Raw genomic sequence first — 20,939 nt, forward strand, 5'->3', positions numbered from 1 at the left:
AGGTGCGGTCGTCACGGAGCCGCGGCAGCCGCACGGGTAGGTGCTCGAGGTCGTGCCGCCGTGCCCATGTGCGGCGGCTGCAGCGACCACGGGATGTGGCGGGATGAGAGTGATTCCGCGAGCCCTTCCCGCCTTCTTCGTCACCTCGGCCCCGATTCGTGTGACGTCCAGGAGTTTGTCTCCTTGTTGGTTTTGTCACCGGTCACCGTCAGGCTTAGGTGGGGAATCTAGCGCTTTTTTATTTTTATATAAACATATTAAATATATATTAATTTAATTTAATCCAATTTTATGTAATTATTATTTATCATTAATATACTTTTATATAATTATTATATATGATTAATATACATTTACATTATTATTATATCAAATTATTCAATATATAATAAATATATATTAAATTAGCGCTAGCAATTGTTTGAATGTCGGCCGTCATTGTCATAGTCCGCGGAACACACGCGTTTAAGGAGAGCTCTGGTCCCTAAGGCTCTTCCACAGTAACGCACACAATTTGCTGCGCGAAGGTATCGACTAGAAGTTATGTGGCTTAGTCCTTCGGGTAATGTCCACCATTTTCACGTTGCATTTCACGACCTTTATCGCCTTTATTTGCTATGTTTCTAGTTCTTGAGTAGCTAGATGACACTAAGAAGGTCAAAAGTTTTATCGTAGCAGGCGATCCTCACCACGCATGGTCCGGGGTTACAGCTGTCGTGATCTGTTGTGTTCTGGTTGTTGTGATCTGGTCTCGGTTATGAGATGCGGGTGTCGAAAGGATGTATTCTTAGTCATGAGTAATTAAGCTGAACTCTCGTAGAGCGAGAACGATCTTCGCACGCGCGAAGACCATCAAGGTGGCCAGCGGTCTTGTCATTGGCCCCTTAATGAGATAAAGCCGTCCCAAATAACGGTCGACAAGGGGCCAGCGATATCCGGTTGATATCCCCAGACACCTAGTGACCTTTCAATCGGGGTGACCTTCAGATCAGGGTGATGAAATAATGGATTCTGCGGGCTGCTCCAAATACCGCGAAACGAACACTGCGCCGCCAGGACGCTATTGCAACGGCGTAGCGGATTTTAACACGTCTGATGGTGAAGTCCAAAATTTGCCAGCATGTTGCATCGTGAACAGCGTGAGCCTGGCATCGACCTTGCAACAATAGGCTACTAGGCTGTTATATAAAACAATAATAGGCTGCTATTATATATAAATAACAAGAGGCTGTTAGGGCGTGAAGCGTTCATCATGCTTCGGGATGCCTAGGTAGCTCGGTTCCTTGGCTTTTTACCATGCGTATTGGCCGTGGGATATGGGCGTCAAGTGAATTTGCTGCAAACCTTTTCCAGAATTCGGCAGCATATTAAGGCCTACAGATGAGGCCTGATTTATAAATACCTGCGCTAAAGCTGGGTGCATAACAGCTCTACCAATATGCCCACAAACCCACATACCCATAGGTTGGTAGGTACGTAGGTAGGTACCTTTCCGCATGGTGCCACAATTCAAACGCCGTTTCCCCGGATTGACTGCACACTATTTTGCACTGCGATAGCAAACGCGCTACACGCACTCAGGTGAGAGTCAATTTGACCGCTTTTGACCACTTTTGACCACTTTTGACCACTTTTATATGTTTTTTTGGAAAGGTTTCTGGGCAGCGCGGCGCAGCCACGCCCAAATTTTGCATAGTTATCAACAATCGAACAGCGGATCGTTTGGTACCAACAAATTAAGATTTATCTTTTCAGGTCACTAACCTCGGGCAGGCCAAAGTCGGGCAGGTCAAAGTCAGGTCATGGATTTAGCGAAGATATTGTGTAGGGAATCGTGCAATCTGGTGCAACAATGGAGTGTTAGACGAAACCATACCTATTTCAGATAGTTTCTTAACACACACTACAATTAAATGAAAAAGTTCCATTGAACTAGGGTTAGTTATGAAGCTCAGACGAAGGTCAAACTGACTGTTTTGTTGCTGTGCGGCCTGCTGTATGGAATTGATTCTAGTGCTTATTTCGAATGTATTGATAAGAGGAACCACAATACACATCTTCCATCGACTTCCTAACACGCACTGAGATGAGGGATCAAATGGACCGCCCGAAGGTTTTCCAGAATGGTTTACTAACGCATCCGCACCAAATTCTGCATAGCTGTAGACAACTAAATTGTGGATCGCTCAGTATTAAAAATTTAGATGTACCTTGTAAGGTCGCTGACCTACGGCAGGCCAAAGTCAGCCCATGGATTCTGCGAAAGTCAATTTCTACGAAGTCGTTCAATCTGATGCAACAACGGAGTGTTAGACGAGACCATGCATCTCTGAGATGCTTGTTCAGGCAGCACAACAATTGAATGAGCAAGTTCAATGGACGTAAGGTCAGTTTTGAAGGTCAGACCATGGCCAACGCCAATCTTTTTCAGTACTCTAGGGCCTGCCGTGTGCGGTAGTTTCTGGTCCTCACTTCGAGGTTATTGACGACAGGAATCGCATTATAAATATTTCATGCACTTCCGAAAGGTCAGAATAGGTTGCTGACCTGACATGACCGAGATCAACATTTTGTTTTAGGAACATACCGCCCATCGTGGTCTTTGTCGCTTATTCAGATGCAAAACTCAGAGCAGTCTTGTGTGATTTCGGTCACCATGACCTTCGAAGGGTCAAACAAGGTCACTGACCTTAACTGGTTATATGAAATTCTGCTTAGAACAGGTATCTAAGTTCTGAGGGCACTTTTCAAGACTGACCTGGAAATTGACCTTGTTTGACCTTATTTGATCGGAATGTCGTGATCTAGGAACCTCAAACTTTGACCTGCGTGAGTTCAGATACAGGTCAATGCACCCTGTAAATTTTGTGTCTCCAGCTCTCTTAGTTCCTGAGACCTCAGAGGGTTCAAATTGACCCCCACCCGAGCGAGCGGTATCCAGCCGGGCGCGTGTTAAACGTCAAAAAGGTCACTGATCTGAAATGACCCAGGTCAACATTTTGGTTCAATGAATATGCTGCCTGATGTATTCTTTAACGCCTACTCAAATACAAAACTCAAAGCGGTCTTGTATCATTTTGGTCACCACGACCTTCAAAAGGTCAAAAAGGTCACTGACCTTAACTGAGCATTAGCAACTTTTTCCTTGAAAGAGGTGTGTAGGTTCTGGCGCAATTTGAACACCAACCTGTAGTTTGACCGTGCTTGACCTTATTTAATCTAGGGGTCATGACATAGGAACCTTAAATTTGGATACAAATGAATTTACGTACAGGCCAACAAACCCTGCGGATTAGATGTTTCTAGCTCTCTTGGCTTATGAGATCTCAGGCGGGGGTCAACTTGACCCTCCACCTGAGTAAAGGGCATTCAAGCGTCCACCTGGGCGCGTGTTAATAAACTCAAAATATGTATTTCCTTGTTTCCCTTGAATTGCTTGTGATGCGGTTATGGTCGAATATTCACTGCAAAGCAGCGAACTGAGCGGGAGGGGGATGATCATCCCCTATCCTCCCCTAGACGAGTCTAGCCCGCTCACACAAAGCTACCTGCCGTGCTCCAATTACTTTGGTCAAGTAACACTAAAATTTGCCAACACAACTTCTACCAATGCAGGTCACAGCAAGACAAAAATGACTGAGCGCCCATCCAGGCAGTACTATTTTATTCGGCTCTGAAATATATCTCAGCAAGGGATTTTACCAATTAGTTACATGCCACACTTACATGTCATCCTTGCTTGATTCGTGCACCGCATGCCCATCAATATCTTTTACTTTTTACATGACTCAGGATGTTTCATATCCTCATTAACTAGCTAGATAACGCAAAGTATTGCACGCGAAATTCTTTATCTTACAGTGTATTTGTGACTACTGCCTACCGATCCAGTGGAAATTTGTTTGGAATACAGATGTTGAAATATTATTGCCCCACAAAAACAAAAAATTGCACTCATAAGACACTTTTGAAAATAATTTGCAACACCATAAAACCACGTTGTTGTTCTCATTGAGCATAACCCACCAAAAACTGTTGATCAAAAACTGTTCGTCTGCAGTACGATAGCATTTAGTACTTTTGATTCTGGACAGCTGACTTTTGGTCCCAAACAGCGTCGACGGGAACATTTACGTACGGTGTCAGGACCGGTATGAAACTCGGCAAGCAGAGAACATATTTTGGATGGAGTTATTCTTTCTGGGAAGGATGGGCAATAGTTGCTTATGGGAATGGCCGCGGACCTGATTTTGACCCTTGCCCTGACAGAGGCATTATATATATATATATATATATATATATATATATATATATATATATATATATATATATCGGCTAATTCTAAATTGATAAGTTTCTTTACATAGGCTATCAGTCTTTTTGACAATAGGCCTCACGAATGGCCCATGTTCGTGGGCCGCGGCACCTATCGATAGCATTAAAAGCAGCAAATATATTTCTACAATTGACATCATCGCGAATAAGTTTTGTTCGTTGTATTGCCTTAAATTACTACACTTCTGTTATCAGGTATTATCTTCGGGCTCAGAAAAAAGTTAGCAAGGTAGATACCGTTCAAACCCACATGCGGGGTGGAGGTAGGACATGTCGACTACTTCGATTTTTTTTCAAACACACATGCAGAATACGCGAATAGTTCAAGCAAAATTCACGACTTTGTGAATGGGACACCTTTAATTTCGAGAAAACTGGTATCATAGATCAAATTGGTCATGTCTGACCTAACAAAAAATGAGAAGTGCAAGAAGGTGACATACTTTTTTAACGCAACAACAACGGCTGATGCAAGAATTCTAAAGCCCGCTATAGAGCACTAATTTAGTGGTCATGCGACTCAGCACATTTATCGCTGGGCAGCATTAATGACGTGCACCGTTTCGAGCACTAGCACCCTTCTCTCTTCGTTGCATCCGTTAAGAACGACATTGTTATGTACCAGAAAGTCTCGTCTGACATGTAGTCGGTATGGTACCCTTAAACGATCTTCAGGGCGCCGTTTTACCCTTTACCTTTGACCTACATGCATAATCCTGCATTTCGTCACGGTGAATCTGGAGAAGAGGTTTGGAGGTAAGCCATCGACTGTTGTCGAGTTATTGGTGGCCTAAGGACAGAGTTTCCCAGTTATCACCTTCCATAGACGATACGACACAATACAACATGCGTCACGAAATACTGTAGTCACGCGAGAGCCTGAACTTGTTATGCCGCAAATCCTTCCAAGCCGTTTGCGAGACGATGCTGGAGTGACGTATCAAGCGCCCTCTCAGTTAACCCACGTGAAAGGGCCTAGCGCTTTAACACGCGCTCGGGTGGGGGTTAAATTGACATTCCCGAAGGTTTTTCCAGAATGGTTTCCGAACGGCGCGGCGTACCCGCGGCAAAACTTGCATAGCTGTGGGCAATTGAATAGCGGATCGTTTGACATAAAATTTAGATGTACCGCGTAAGGTCGCTGACCTATGGCAGGTCAAAGTCAGGTCATGGTTTCAGCGAAGCCAATTTCTAGGGAATCGTCCAGTCTGATACAATAACGAAGTGTTTGATGAGGCCCTACATCTCTGATATGCTTTCTTAGGCATCACAAATATTGAATGAGAAAATTACGTTGACTTAAGTCAGGTACAAAGGTCGGACCAAGGTCAAAACAAACCTTATTTATCACTCTAGGGCTTGCTATATGGGATAGTATGGGGTGCTCATTTCGAATTTATTGACAGCAGGAACTGCACTACATCTTACATCGACTTCTTGGAGGCCAGAACAGGTCATTGACCTAAGATGACCCGGGTTAACATTTTGTTTAGGAACATACTGCCTAGCGTAATGTTCTGAATGAGTTCACGTACAGGTCAAGACACCCTGTAAATTTGGTGTCACTAGCTTTCTTAGTTCCCGAAATCTCAGTGTGGGGGGGGGGCAAATTACCCCCATCCCCACCCGAACGAAGGGTATCTAGCCGGCTACCCGGGCGCATGTTAAGGGATCGAAGGCTCCTCTGAGGCGTGAGCCAGCCCGAAAGCCAGTTGTGAGGCAATCATATCGTCAGACGCGCTTAATCTCTATCCATCAGTTTTCATCAAAGTCACTGTTACAAGTAGCTTGGCTTCCACATGAGGAGTACTGCCGGGATAAGATGTCTTCTCTGAAAGCTGGGATTGCCGAGATGCGCATCAAAGAGATGCTTTGCTCTAGAAGAACTGCGCAACAGCATTCAAGGACATGCAAAAGTCTGCGGTGCACGTGGTCCTGCTGTTTGTTTTTGACAAGCACCGCTGAAAGAATACTCCGTTTTTTAATCAGATTTTAGTGACGTACATCGTCTTGGCCCATCCGCTTCCTGCGGCCATCAGTACTCTGCGCGCGACCCTAACGATAATCAGCTGGCTGCCGGTGTCAGCTTCCTGATCAGGCTCACCATCGGTGAATATTTCGGTTATAAACTCTACTGTATTTGGTTTTACCTCTGTTGTGATAAAGCTCTGGGCTAGATCCTTCCAGGCTTTGAAATAAGGATCTGATAATGGATATTTTGCTCCGACTGCATTTGCGATATATCCGCTGAGTGTGAGAGATCTGTTTGGTTTTTTTTATTCATAAAAAATAATGTCCTGCCTACGTTGTAATACAATTCTTTATGGTGACTTGACGAGAAAAGCCGTCAAAATATTCGTGTTGGGTGTGAACGTGTTGTTTGGTTGTAAACAATAGGTGTCCTAGTGTTGCGTTGCCAAATACCAACAAAAAGATATGGATCTAACCTCTCATCACCACTTAGTAGGTATTATGAATTTCATCGATGGAAAAGAGTAGTAGAAGAGTAAAGAGAAGAGTAGAAGAGTAAAAAATAGCTCAACCCACCCGCAAAACATACCAACAAACGGGTTTCTCACCGGATTTTTCTCACCGCAATTCCTGACTTTGAAAAGATTGCTTGGTTGGTTGGAGGGCAGCAATCCGTTCGCGTTGGCTTACGCTTGCCTCTCCAAAACGACACCTGGAATCTGGATATCATGGCATATGCTGTGAATCCGTCCATCAAACCCGACGACAATGTTGCCAGATTAAAAATAACTGCCGACATAGCATTGATGAGCTTTTTGATGCATCGTTCTGGCTTCCGCGCCTTTGACTTGGCATCATCGCTTAGATTAAAGATGGTTCACACAAAACTATTCATATATTCGTCGATCCTTCCATTCTAACGATTCGAGATCCTGTCTCATCGTCGGAGGAGACTAAATGGCACAAGAAATAAGTTTTGAGGTTTAAAGGATGAGACATTGTGCACTACTGTTGGAAAACATCTTTTGGTACGGAGAATATAAATGAAGCATAACTAATTGAAGTAAGACAGAATCCTATTTTCATTTTCATACATGTAAGAAACAATCATATCGGAACACTACAAAGACACAATGGGAACACTTTTGCCACAATCACATCAGAAGTGCTCACCGCCCACCATTTAGTAGTTTAAGAGTCGTGCAAGAATTTGTCTGTCTGTTTAAGGCCGGAGAGAGTTCGTTAATGAATATGCTTTCCCATCAGAACTTGATCAAACTTTCGGGGAATACGGCCGTGTATATATACGGCATATGGTAATGGTAATGCTTGTAACAGCATGCCAATAAATAAAAAATATTCCTTGCGATCAATTCCTAATACCTACTAAGTGGTTGATGAGAGGTCAGATCTATATCCGTTTGTTGGTATTTAGCAACGCAGCACTAGGACCCCTATCGTTTACAACTAAATTTTGTCATCAATAAAATTGAGCGACGAATATATGAGTAATTTTGTGCGAACCATCTTTAATATAAGCGATGATGCCAAGTCAAAGGCCCGGAAACTAGAACGATGCATCAAAAAGCTCGTCAATGCTGAGTCAGCAGTTATTTTTGATCAAATATGTATCAAAGAAAGAATTCTGCCAAAATATTCCAATATATATATATATATATATATATATATATCATTATAATATATGTATATATAATATATATGTATATAAAATATATATGCCGTTTAGCCTCCAATAACTCGAGAGCCCGCGGTGTTCGAAACCCGAAACCGCATGTGCTCTGAATCAGCGTGACGAGAGGAAGGTCTATGCAACACTGTGCTCCGGGTCGGAGCGCTGGTGTGTAGTGCGGCGTGAACAAACGGATTCTTCTGTAACAAACGTTACAGAAAAAACGTACGGGCGCTTGCATATCACAGGTCAAGTGCGATGAGCACACACCATAGGGGAACGACACAATGAGCGAAGACACCACAAAGGGCGGGCACTAGAAGTGTGGGGCGATGCAAGCTGCCACGATGAAACACTCGTGCTCAGTCTGGTCTGTGGTGACGAATGGTCATGATTCAGTGATTTTTACGCGGCCACAGTGTCTGGAGGTAAGTAAAATTCGAGTTGAGTTTTCCTCAATGGCACGATATCCTTTATGTTCTTCTAGTGGTTGTTACGAGCATTAACAGCCAGCCTGCGACGAGCTGCCTAACAATTTCACTGGCCCAGTATTCTGATAACCTCACTAACAACACACAGCACAATCACGATCATCGCACCGCACTGCGTCATTACTTTTGGCTGCTTTCTGTTATGACCCTAGATCAGCCTTAGCACAGCCCTAGCAAAGGTGTCCCCGACATTGACAAAATGTATGCACGTGGTCTAGACGTCCGGTCACGCGCTAACCCGGCAGGGCCTGTCTATTCAAAATACTGCCCGGTGCTTTTCAAATATAGCCTTGGTTTGACCTATGGACGGCTGCGACGCGGTCACAAGCGACCTGAAGTAATATTGATTCACCCGAACCACATTGTAATGCTCGGCCCTCGCTCTGAACAGCATTAGCATCAAATTACCATTCCATTTGTCCGTTGTTCCAGCACTTACAGCGGAGTGGAGCGGGGGTGACATGGGGTCTGGACCATTGCGAATTCAGTGCCTTTTGCGACTTAGAGCAGCAATATATTCCAGGCCGGCTGGAATCGGGGACCACGAGGTCCGAAACAATAGCAATTCGAACTAGGACTGCACCCGTGTTGGAACCAGCGGCTCTGCTCACGGTAACCGGCGGAGGCTCCACAAAATGCGCTGCACCGTCGTGTAGTCCCCTCAAGGATTGCGCCACTGGTGCGTAACCATTGCAAGCAGACTGAGAGTGGCAGCTGGCCACGGCGCGTGGACAGGACACCAGTGACGACCTCCTTTTTGGACTCCTCGCCCCGGTCCGTGCCCTGTGAGCTCGGACATCTACACATGAGCTGACGTCCAGGCGGCGAGTTCGTTCACGGCAGTCTCCCACTGCTTTGAGAGCTGGTGCTTGACTGAATTGGGAACCGGACTTAAGCACTTCACGCGTGGCCGTTGGTTTGGTCTTCAGTGCTGCACTGATCTCGGGAACCGCCAAAGCGAGGCATAGGTGTCTAGTCGGTGCAGCGTTGTCTTGCGGCTCCTGCCGCGGTTGGTCCGTCAGCAAACATGATGCAGTCTCTGTCAGGGTAGAGGAGAATCCCTCCACCCTGGATCTAGAACAACGCCCTCAGCGCCGCCGCGTGTCCTTTCTCTCGTGGTTTGGTGCACCGAGTGGTTCTTTATACGCCTCAAATGAAATGCATCGCACCCTCGTGGTCTCGCCAGGGATGCATCTCATAAGAAGAGCGCCACGGCGCGCGCCCCGGACGGTCCAGCGGTCCAGCACCCTCTGAGCGCAGCCTGTGGCTGAGAACGACGTCCTCACATGGCTTTGGTAGAAGGGGTCTGCCCGTTTTAAGGACGATGACACCAGGCCCATGTCTCGTAAGCTTGATCTAGTGGCAGGGGAGAGCCGTGAGGGGCCTCCTGGCTAGATCATGTTTCGCATATCGTGACACACTTGTATACTCCCCCGTTCTTTATTTGTCCACGTGGAGAGTGAGTGCTCGATCGCACCAACCTCCCGAGGCGTAAGTCTCCCTGTTGTTGATCCTGCTACGTTCGATTATCACCACGGCATCCGCCGGTCTCTCGTCGCCTTCTCAAGCTTTGCCCGTGCAACAAAGTTAAGGTGGGCGAACGCGTAAATTGATGAAGCGCGATTGGAAAACCGACGCAATGTGAGCAGTGCGTGCCTACCGCGGTGAAAACCAGCGGCTTCCACAGTATTACAGGTATTGTGTACAATTGTCGTTGCCAGGAAAATATCCGGCCTTCCTGATCCAGGCTCCGCAAGGACATCCCATCTAAGTGATCGCCGAACGGCAGCAACGACTGGTGGCCAGGTTATTGGCCATTCGTGTTGTCACTCTTGATCACCCGGCCTCCTATTTCCTTCCGATAAGCATCCAGACTTAACATAATCCCAATGGACTGCTCACAGTCAAATTCAGAGACAAGGACGCTTGAGTTTAAACAAGACTATGATCGTGAATTTCTCTTTGTGGACCATATTAAGACCATCTCAGCGCATACTCTATGCAAGAAAGGACAGTCTCGTTCAGATCGCAAAGTAACCCGCGTCAAGGCGCGTTTCAGGCCTGTCGTGAAAACAGTCCCAGGTGAGGCGCACCCAAATCCGGTTTCGCTTTAAACTTATCCGTGCCGATAGCTTGTTAGTGACTGTGGTTAGTGGCTGCCTTCCGATCACCCATCCGTGGCGGGGAGGGGGGTGACACGACCAGCAGCCGGAGCCGGCGGCCGCGCTAAAGGTCAGGTGACGTCAGAGGGTAGGACGGACGCAGTCGGGCGTTCTGACACATTACGCTACCGCCGCAAAGTTCTGTCATTGACCCACAATTTCACGATTCTATGGCGACGTCAGAGCTCAAGCAATAAGCACTGCTTAGCGTGGGCGCTGATCCAGAAAAGACATTCCATCTCGAAGAGGTTCAGATTACATTTTTGAAAGCTATCGTTGCACTGCTTCTAGGTTGGTTCCACAGATCCCCAAGTCTGCGTGATAATTGGTATCGACTCGATCTGCCTTTGTTCCTGCAATTTTTTATTGTCAGGATCATGATCTGCAACTTTTTAACTTTATCTGAGTTATCGATGATCTGCATGATAAATTATATCAATTTAAATTTGCGCATGGTGAAGGCTCGTTGCAGATCAGCCGGTTTGATCAAAAGGATCGAACTCGGCTCGACAAGATAAATTGAAAATCATTTTAACTAGACATTGCTTTCGCCTCATCTTCAGCGTCTTTCTTACTATAGATAGCTCCGTGTAGATAAAGCAGTGTTGCAAGCAGTAATGGCAGTTTAGTGCCCAAGCTGTGTTTATGTGCGCCTTACGTTACTTAATGCAATCGGCGTCCCACCTAGTTCATGTATCTCTGTAATCGAGCTGAACGGGCTCAAACACTTGCATTTATAATTTTTTTCAAAATATGGATAGGCCTTGAAGTTTAAAAAATTAACAACGGACATTAGTGCACATAATTCAAGAGCCGAGATAGGTATTTCGCGCGCTTGCAATGCTTCATCCCATGTTCCATATTCAAGGCAGAATACAAATAAGTGACGTATCATAACTGAATAGTTAATATATATTTCATAGCAAACAAATTATAACTTCGAATAAAATAAGACCGATCTGCCTCCGCGTTTCACATGTCTAGTTCCACATCACATTTGTGTACCTGATACTTATCCTCAAGCAGTAGTCAACCATGGCCAACTGTATTCAATGGCAAGCATTGTTCTGTTTCAGCGAAGGTGGCGATTCCGAAAATGGACATGCTGCTGCAGTATCAGGCAAGTGTCCTTTCCGATGTTTTGCGTGATACGACGCTGATAATGCAGGCGTAGCGCCATCGTACTTAGCAAAGCATTTCCCAGCGGTATCCACATCCCTTTGATCAGCTCCCTGCAGTGCTGGTGGTATGATTATATCGTCTCATCCACTTTCATCCTCGTCGCGAAGCGTCACCACGTCACCAGCTATTTTGTGTGGCAGAATTCTATGGGAATGCACGTAAATAATTAAATATATTTCGGGCAGAATGCACACCAGATGTCCGCAGATGTCAGACTCCAATCCTCAAACGTAATGACTCAAACCATCGTTGTCAACCTCGATGTGATGTTATGCTTCGGTTTGCGGTCGTTGTTTCGCTTGTGCCGGCCACGTCGTGCCCTAAACATTTACAAAATGCTACAGAATGATGTAGACCTTTTTTCGGATGTGGTACAGATCTAAAAAACGATTGCAATGCGATGTGGTGAATCGTATTGACGGCACTGCATACAGGTGGATCACTCTCTACGATTACGACACGATGCGACAAGCGAAACTTCCCATAAAGATATTGTTGGGTGCAATATTATCTTAGTATTCATTTTGCGTATATAAAGAGTATGACTAAAGTGAAAACAAGGCTTTCGTGTGGACTGTTTCATCTTTACAAACAATGATTAAGATCATGTTGACACCAATTACATTTTCTAAACTCAAATTTTAAATTCTGGCGCGAATGGGACTCGATGTCGAGATAAGTCTGGGTTAGTTCTTTCCTGGAAATGTTTTCTCTGCATTGCATTTTGGAATGTGAAAAAGTAGAATGGGCACGAAGGTACAGCATACATACTCGTTTATGAGAAACCATTTTAATCATTTTAATAATTTCATGGCTCGGCTCATGTCTTGCACTTCTAAACTCAGCTTAATCCTTATATATCACCCAGTCACTCAAAGCGCTTAACTGCATGTCTCATACGCGGTGCTCCCAAACGCGGCTTAACCATCATAAATCCTACAACCCTTCACAATAATTTACGGCGCGGTTCACAGAATGAACAACGGTGAGCGCCAACACTCCCACCCTCTGCGCATGCGTCAGCTATGCTGTGTAGCGGATTATTACCTGACAGGAGTAAGCTCTACGTCAGATAGTGGACAAACGGCCACGTCGCTCCCTGGCAAAGCACCGCCTCCCACTTCGGGATGTGATCGCTTGAGGGACGAGCATACTCGCAAAGAGATCTACACCGCCTTTCGGTTTCTTGGAAATTCCTAGATCGCGATGCGGCTTTTTCAAAACGATCACAAGCCAAAATGCGACGTCGCCCCGGGGCTCGGCAACTCGGGGTTTGTAGCATAGTGATGTGAATGTTTTGAATAACCAATGACCTTTGCGGGGGGGGGGAGTCGGAGGCCAACACATTGCTCTGGCTGTAACTACATGTGCCATCCAACAATTGGCGGCCCTGTGACGTCAACAGTCATAATTATGATCTGAAGCCTCGACGCGTTCCATTTCAGACGCCCGGCTGTGGGGAGGCTATCCCTACTATGGCGGTGGCGGCGGCGGGTATCCGCTCTACGGCGGAAATGGATACGACGGCAGCGTAGGCTACCCGTACTGGTTCGGTGGAAGGCGGGACGGAAGCGGAGCTCGGAGAGGGCGCGAAGGACGTGGTGGTAGTCGGGGTGGACGCCGAAGGGAAAGCGGTGGTCGGGGAGATCGCCGAAGAGGAAGTGGGGGTCAGGGTGATCGCCGAGAAGGACGCGGAGTTCAGAGAGATAGCCGGGGAGGAAACGGGGGTCAGGGAGATCGCCGCGGGGGAAACAGGGACCAGGGAGGTCGCCGCGGGGGAAGTGCCACCACTTCCAAGAAAGATCGTCGGGAAGGAAGCGGGGTTCAGAGAGACAGCCGACCCTCTTCAAAAGGAGAGAAGGCTCCCGTCAGTCCGGGTCGTCGGTACTATCCCCGCGCCCGACCTGGCGGGGGTCGCGACTCCGGCAGACGTGCTGGTGGAAGGAGACCAGAGCCAGACAGTGGATCCAAGCGCCCTGGGCGGCGTGGAGGTGGGCGGCGTGGAGCGACAAGTCGGCCCCGAACGGAAGGCAGGGGTTCCAATGGAGGAAGAGACAACAGGCGGTCAGGACGTAGAAGTGGTAGCCGAAAGGGATCCGGCGGACGAGGAGGTGGACGGTTTCCGTCGTTGGGGCCTAGATTTGGGGTTTTTCCCGTTGGGGGTAGTGGCGGCGGTCGGCGTTTCCCCTTCTTTGGGGTCGGGACTCGGCGTGGAACGTTTCCTTTCCTACGGGGTGGTGGCAGGCGAAGAGCGTGGAGAACCAAAGGTGGTGAACGACGACGATGGTTTCCCTTTTATGGGGTTGGGAATAGAAGGCGAAGAGAAGGAAATGGTGGCTCACGATCTCCTTCGTTCGGCGGTGTTTTTCCGTTTTTGCGAAGCGGTGGGCGAAATTTTCCCTCATTTGACAGCAGAAATAAGCGAAGAATGTTTCCGTCGTTTGGCGGCGGTAATCACGGACGGCGCCGGAGGAGAAATCAGTTTCCCTTCTTCGGTAGTAGCGGTGGTGACCGATACCCCTTCTTCAGAGATAGAAACAAAGGCCGGCGAAGCAGTACTGAAGGTGGGTGGGTACCGTTTTTCGGAAATGGCAACGGTGGCAGAAACCGAAATCGCAGAAGGTTCTTTGCCGGAAACAGAGACAATAACCGCGACCGAAGGGCAGAGGACAAGGGTGGGAATCGAGCGAGTGATGGTGACAAAGGCACACGCGACAGGAACAGAAACTCGGCCGGCAGAAACGAGTCGGGTACCAAGGATACAGGAAGGCGGAAAGGTCGTCGCAATCGCTTTGACTTTTCCTCCTTCGGCGGGGCTCCACGGGTCCCTTCTGTGACCGGTCAAAACGGCCCAGGTTCCTCAAGAGAGGGTGGAAGATCTCCGGGCTTCGGTGTCTTCTTCCGGAAAGACAACTCTACATTCGTGGGATTCCGAGGAGATCGGTGAGTGGAAAACCTGTGGGGTTTGCCCCTGATGAGAACTGAATAATGCATGCCTCATACTTGTTTGGTGCATATGATGCCTCGTTGAACACGTTTTAGTACAGCAGAGACCGCCATTTTAGGCTGCCGCAAAATCCTCGGCAGCGTGGGGAAATAGTTATCAACGTACATGACCCCATATGGTGCCCCTGATCCCTCAAAGCAAGGGTGGTAAAAGTGTATTTTTTGTCACCAACTGAATTTCTGCTGGAAGAATTGTCGCCCACAGCGTAACGCGATACCATTACAAGTGAAATGGTAATGAAGTTCAATCCCAGTAGCGCCATCAGGAATCAGCCTATCACCGAAAGGTTTTTCAGTCAAAACAATTTGGAATATCACGCACACGACCGAAGCGCTCATTCGTGTCATGACATTAACTGAAGTCAGGATAACTGCTGCTTTTAGGAAAGCAGGCATATCGGCCCGAGACTATGGGAAAGCCCAATCACAAAAGCAGTCTGCTTCCAACCTCAGGGCCTGCCTGGGGCCTCATACTTAAACTCGATTAACATCGAAACTTGATCGAAACGAAACCCAGCTGGATTCGCTGACCTTTACGACGAAAAAACGAAAGATCTCGAGAGCCAGGGCAGCTGAATACTTCACCAAATTCGAGCCGATGACAGGCAGCGCTGGGAGATGACGTCCCGTGGGCGGAAACCATGTGTGCGCTTTGAGCCCCGCCTCAACCGACATTAACCTCTCCACCACCTCTTAGGTATGCTCCAAGACTGGCGCGACATGTGTTGCTTGGTGGGCGTCTTTTTCCGTGCCCCAGCAAGTGAATTGTTTGGAAATTTCAAGAGCTTCGCATCAGGCTGCCTAGTTATTTCTGTACAACATACTCACTCTGACAGGAGGGGAGGGGGGGGGGGGGGGGGGTGCAACGCCCCACCCCTTTTGGTTTTCTGTGACTGCCAGCCCTGCATTTTGCACAGTCGCGCTCACATTTTTTTGCGGTTTTTGAAGCATCCCAAACGCGTGTGTTGAGACCAAAAACGTGTTCCTAGCGTTTCTGGTTCTTGAGAAGCAGCGGCCTTTTGTGAGCGCTGCCAGACGACCCACGGCCGACGGGGCGGGGGAGTGGGGGGTGCAGGCGGAAGCAATCGACGATTCCGCGGACCGCGCGAGGAGCGCTGACACTGTTGCATTAAGGAAGCTCTAACTACAGACTATTGTAGAGATAATTAAACAAGGAATGCGCTTCCTTATGCTCCATGCCTCTACACAACACAGTTTCGTGCCTATGAGCATGCAAAGCTGAAACTGTTGATTTGTTGGAAAATTCGACCTAAGACCTGATCCAGATAGGTCAATTATCAACATGAGACTCATTACCAGTCATGTGATCTGTTAATGACAATTAACTGCGTTTTCCATGAGACTCCACATTTCCTAATTTTGCGAACGGCAGGAGGTCGCTCTCCCCCGCCCCTTCATCAGTCTGCGTTGTGAAAAACAGCGAACCCTGGTAAGGGTTAAAACTGATGGCACCATCCCTTTTATTTATCTCATATTTTCTGGTGAAAAACTGGTCTTTCATATACGGACAGAAATCAGCTGATACACCAGAATGACACATTTCGTCACCAACATCCATACATCGATGGAAATAAAATAAACAAGCTAAAATTGCCCTTTGCACGCCGAATAGCTTGCAAATCTAAGCTTACATATGATACGCGTTATTCATAACGCTGGGGTGTCGATTTAGATTCATTTCGGGGGCCTTGCCCAACTCACATGCTGAGTTGTGTCTCTCAGTGCTGCCCCCCCCCCCCCCCCCCACACACGTACGATGACGCTAAAGGGAAGATCACAAAATAGGTATGAGAGAAAAGCTATGGCACCAAATTTATCTTTCCTGGGCTTGATTTACGGACCATGACCACAGTGCTACTAATATATATATTTTAAACAAGGCAAGCAAATTAATACATAAACTGCCTGTAATCAAAACAAGGCAGACTAGATTTTTTTGACACTCAGATTTAGGTGAGGGAAAGATATGAGGCCCATGGGCCTCCCCCAAATCTTGCACAGAGATGGACAATTCAGTCATTATGTCACCACCACATAAACTATAGTTATTTTCAACACGAAAGTAGGTTGCGTGTATGACAGGCTGTCTGCCTTCACAACCCGTGCTTAATGTCTAGAGTGATTGTATTGAGGGGCCCCATCAGGACAATTTTTTACTTGAATGCCAGCAAAAGCAATAACTAAATATATCACATGTGCATCGATACAAAATCCATGCTCACAAGTGCAAATAAAATATGGAGATGAATGAGCACTGTGGAATAACTCACTTCCAGAGCTCTCCTGTTCCTGTAGGGCAGCTAACATCTGCAAGTTGCCAACATTGTTCTCAGAGAAAACCAAATGTCAATCTTTCATTGAACTCTTATGACAGTCGGATCACAATGCCAGAAAATATTTTGCTATTTAAAATAAACCTCTTGGTAAAGTGGGAGATGGCAGCGGAGCCTGTACCCCCTCCCCTACCGCCCCATTGCTGGCATTTGCTACAGCACCTCACTGCTCACCTATCATTGCCTTCCCGCTGCCGACAACATGGGCTATCATATACATTTGCAGCAACCAAAATAAAATCACCAAAAGGTGGAACTGTGAATGACTCTTGTCTAAATACTAACAAAACATGAATGAAATGATTGCATTTGAAGCAGAGGCATAGTCTTTTTAAGAAAAGTTGAGAAGCGCGGTGAATAATTATGCAGTCTTCCCAAAATAGGGATGTCTCCCAGGTTGACATACTTCTTCACCCACGTAGGGGGGGGGGGAGAGCTGAAGCCCTGAACGAAATAGGAAACTAGGCGCACTCCTGATATATATATATATATATATATATATATATATATATATATATATATATATATATATATATGTGGCTGGTAACCACGATTTATCAGGGCAGGAGCAAAATGGCCTAAGTTGGCACCTCGAAACTACTTTCACCTCTCGTCATTTCCCTTCATGAGGAGTGCCATCAGCCTTCAACATCGATCGCACAGTTCCTTTCGAAGGGAGGAAGGCTGGTCGCTTGTGGCTGCTACAGTGAGCCAACAGTTTGTGATGTCTTGAAAAGACGGTCTGGATAATCACAGGTAAACTTCTACCTCGATCGGATCATCTCGCAGGATAACCCTGAACTGTCAATGCATCTCGTCGCTGAGGACGGGATGTAGACCGTGGTACCGTTAACGAAGTAAACGACGCCTAAAAATTAAACTCCAGGCAGGTATGCATGACCGTGCAGTGTGAATGTCGCTTGCAAAGTCGCAGTGCGTTGAAAACCACCGCTTCCTCACATCAGTCGTATCGCAACGACCACGGGTGTCGATTTGTATTCTTTTGGACGGGTCACCGCTCTTCCAATGTCCAATATGCTCCACCCCCAAATCTCTGGAGCGCAAATTCATGAACGACATTAAAGATAAGACATCGAAAATATATGAAATTTAACATGCGCTCGGGTGGCTGGCAAGATACCCTTTGCTCGAGCGGGGTATTTCAATATTTTCGAATCAATATATCAATATTTTATCAATTTGACCCCCTTGAGATCTCGGAAACTAAGAAAGCTAGAGACACCAACTTTACAGGGTGTGTTAACCTGTACGTGAAATTACTTGGGTCAAAGTTTTAGATTTCTAGATCATGACTTTTAGATCAAATAAAGCCAAACAAAATTGAATTTCAGGTTGATGTCCAAAGTGCTCCCAAAATCTAGATAACTGTTTCTAAGCAAAAGATATCATACTCATTTAAGTTCAGTAACCTTGTTTGACATTTTCAAGATCATGGTGACCAAAATCATACAAGACTGCTCTGAGTTTTGCATTTTAATAGGCGATCAAGATATTGCTAGGCAGTATGTTTCTAAAAACAAAATTTTGACCTGGGGCATTTTAGGTCAATAACCTATTCTGACCTCTAAGAAGTCCGTTGAAGATGTGTAATGCGGTTCCTGCTATCAATAAATTCGAGATGAGCACCATAAACTATCCCATACAGTCAGCCCTAAGGCAATAAAACAGATTGGTTTTGACTGTTCGGACCTTCATACCTGGCCTTAGGTCAATGCACTTTGCTCATTCAATTTTTGTGTTGCCTAAGAAAGCATCTTAGAGATGTATGGCTTTGTCTAACACTCCGCTGCTGCGTCAGATTAAACGATTTCCTAGAAATTGACTTCGCTGAAACCATGGCCTCACTTTGACCTGCCATAGTTCAGCGACTTTACGAGATACATCTAGATTTTTTATACCGAACGATCCGCTATTCAACTGTCTACAGTATGCAAAATTTGGTGCGGCTACGCCGCGCCGTTCGGAAACTGTTCTGGAAAAACGTTCGAGGGTCAATTTGACTCCCACCCGAACGCGTGTTCAAAAAGGCCGCTCCCGATTGTTTCACAGGAAAACGGGACAAAAAAATGAAAAGCGCAGTGTCATGTCCAGTTTAGTGTACCTATCTAAGCCGGCCACACTTTTAAAGCTTCGCGGTCGCACCGTGTTTACTTGAGTTTTTTTCTTCTAATTTTGCTGCATGCTACGTATCCTTACTGCACAATTTATAGCTAGGTTGACTTTGGTCTAGGTTTTGTGCGATTCTGGGAGTATTCTGCCACTAGTCAGACATGTTTCAAGTTGTACAGACGGCAGCAAGTTTTGCGACATGTGTTATTGGAATATGAAAACAGAGCGGTGTAATATTTTACCCCAAGCGTGTCCAGGTTGTTGGCCGTCTACATTCGGAGGAACCCTCGAAATATGTCGACCTTTGAATATTCGATGAAGCAGTTATAAAACCTGACGATCGGCACCAGCGGACTAGACAGATAGTGGTGATTGTCTAACCATGACGATCAACACCAGCTGCATTGAACATGTCTTATGGGGTGATGCACTTGCACCCCACCAGGCGGCAATCGGCCGGGATTCCCATGGCAGACATTGCTAGCAGCGCAAATCAGTTCACACGCTCTGGCCCCGTGGCCGCACGAATAGCATTTGTTTTTATGTAGGCATGTTGCCGAAATATCAGTGCATCTATTTCTCCTTCTCTTGGTTTTTCTACCAGGAATAGGCTATTACTACAGTCTTATCCTATTACTGTTTTATGTACGTAATGTTCCTCGCAAATGCACTTAACAGCTTGCGTAAAACCATGATAACGCCCAACGACAACATCTTTAGCCGAGACAGAGAGAGAGAAAGCAAGCAACGTGTTGGTCCGGGGCTGGATTTTGCTATTCTGTTGGCGAGGGTGGAAGGAACTCCAACTGCACAACATCGTTGAGAAGAAATCAAATCCGTGAAGGTCAAATCCGTGAAGCATCCTGGTGTTTGGTGTATTTGGTACTACGTTTTTTCCCCGCTAAGCCTTACCAGTCCTATTTTGCGAGACCAATCGCTTTTGGTGGAGTCTTAACAACCGTGGCACGCTTAATATTTTTCACCAGATTATATTTCAGGACCAGGTCTGGGACTTTGGGCACATTGCCCAAGCAGGGACAGGGCCGATATCCGCGATTCACATTGGTCGTGGCCCAAAAGTCAGTGAGTGGTTCCTGTGTCCGCCAGAGGACCACAGGAACCTTACAAGGGTTCGGTATTGACAAGAATCCCAGAGTCGGCGTTCGAGGGGCCCGCAGAGGAGCCGAAGAGCGCCTCGGGACCGGCGATCAAGTGCATGAGAGGAGGGCACGAAGGCAGGGCCGGGCCAGAAGATGCCAGTCAGAGGGTCTCTTGCACCGGTTGCACCCTTGGACAAGCGGGCCTCTATTTTGGTTATAGACCACCTACACCAAACAGTCGGCTCCGTGTTGGTTTGAGCTCTGAGGCCTATTTCCCATTTCCCAAGCAGGGACAAGGTTGGAATCCGTGATTTACTTTTGTCGGAGCCCCTGACGCAATGACGACCTCTTTGCTGGTCAGGGGGCACAGTGCCTGAAAGGGAGCCAATGTTTGCAAGGGGCCTCGAGCCAGCCAGGGCGACTTATGCTCTGAAAGGATAAACAGTGACCGCAACACGAAAATAGAGGTTTTACCTTTACTTGTTTGGTTCAGCCATCGAGTTCTAACACAAATTCGC

General features: G+C 46.7%; 1 protein-coding gene across 1 annotated transcript in view; it reads left to right on the plus strand.

Moving 5' to 3' along the window:
• LOC119105296 (transforming growth factor-beta-induced protein ig-h3) overlaps nucleotides 1–20,939 on the plus strand; it is a 131,775-nt gene continuing 110,836 nt past the window's right edge. The window contains exons 1-3 of the mRNA XM_037228763.1: nucleotides 1–36; nucleotides 11,726–11,769; nucleotides 13,277–14,774. Coding sequence (XP_037084658.1) covers nucleotides 14,260–14,774 — 515 coding nt within the window. The 5' untranslated portion in view covers nucleotides 1–36; nucleotides 11,726–11,769; nucleotides 13,277–14,259. The remainder of the gene's footprint in view (nucleotides 37–11,725; nucleotides 11,770–13,276; nucleotides 14,775–20,939) is intronic.

Source organism: Pollicipes pollicipes, unplaced genomic scaffold (assembly GCF_011947565.3).
Source record: "Pollicipes pollicipes isolate AB1234 unplaced genomic scaffold, Ppol_2.1 Scaffold_6138;HRSCAF=7277_pilon_pilon_pilon, whole genome shotgun sequence".
NCBI lineage: Eukaryota > Metazoa > Arthropoda > Thecostraca > Pollicipedomorpha > Pollicipedidae > Pollicipes > Pollicipes pollicipes.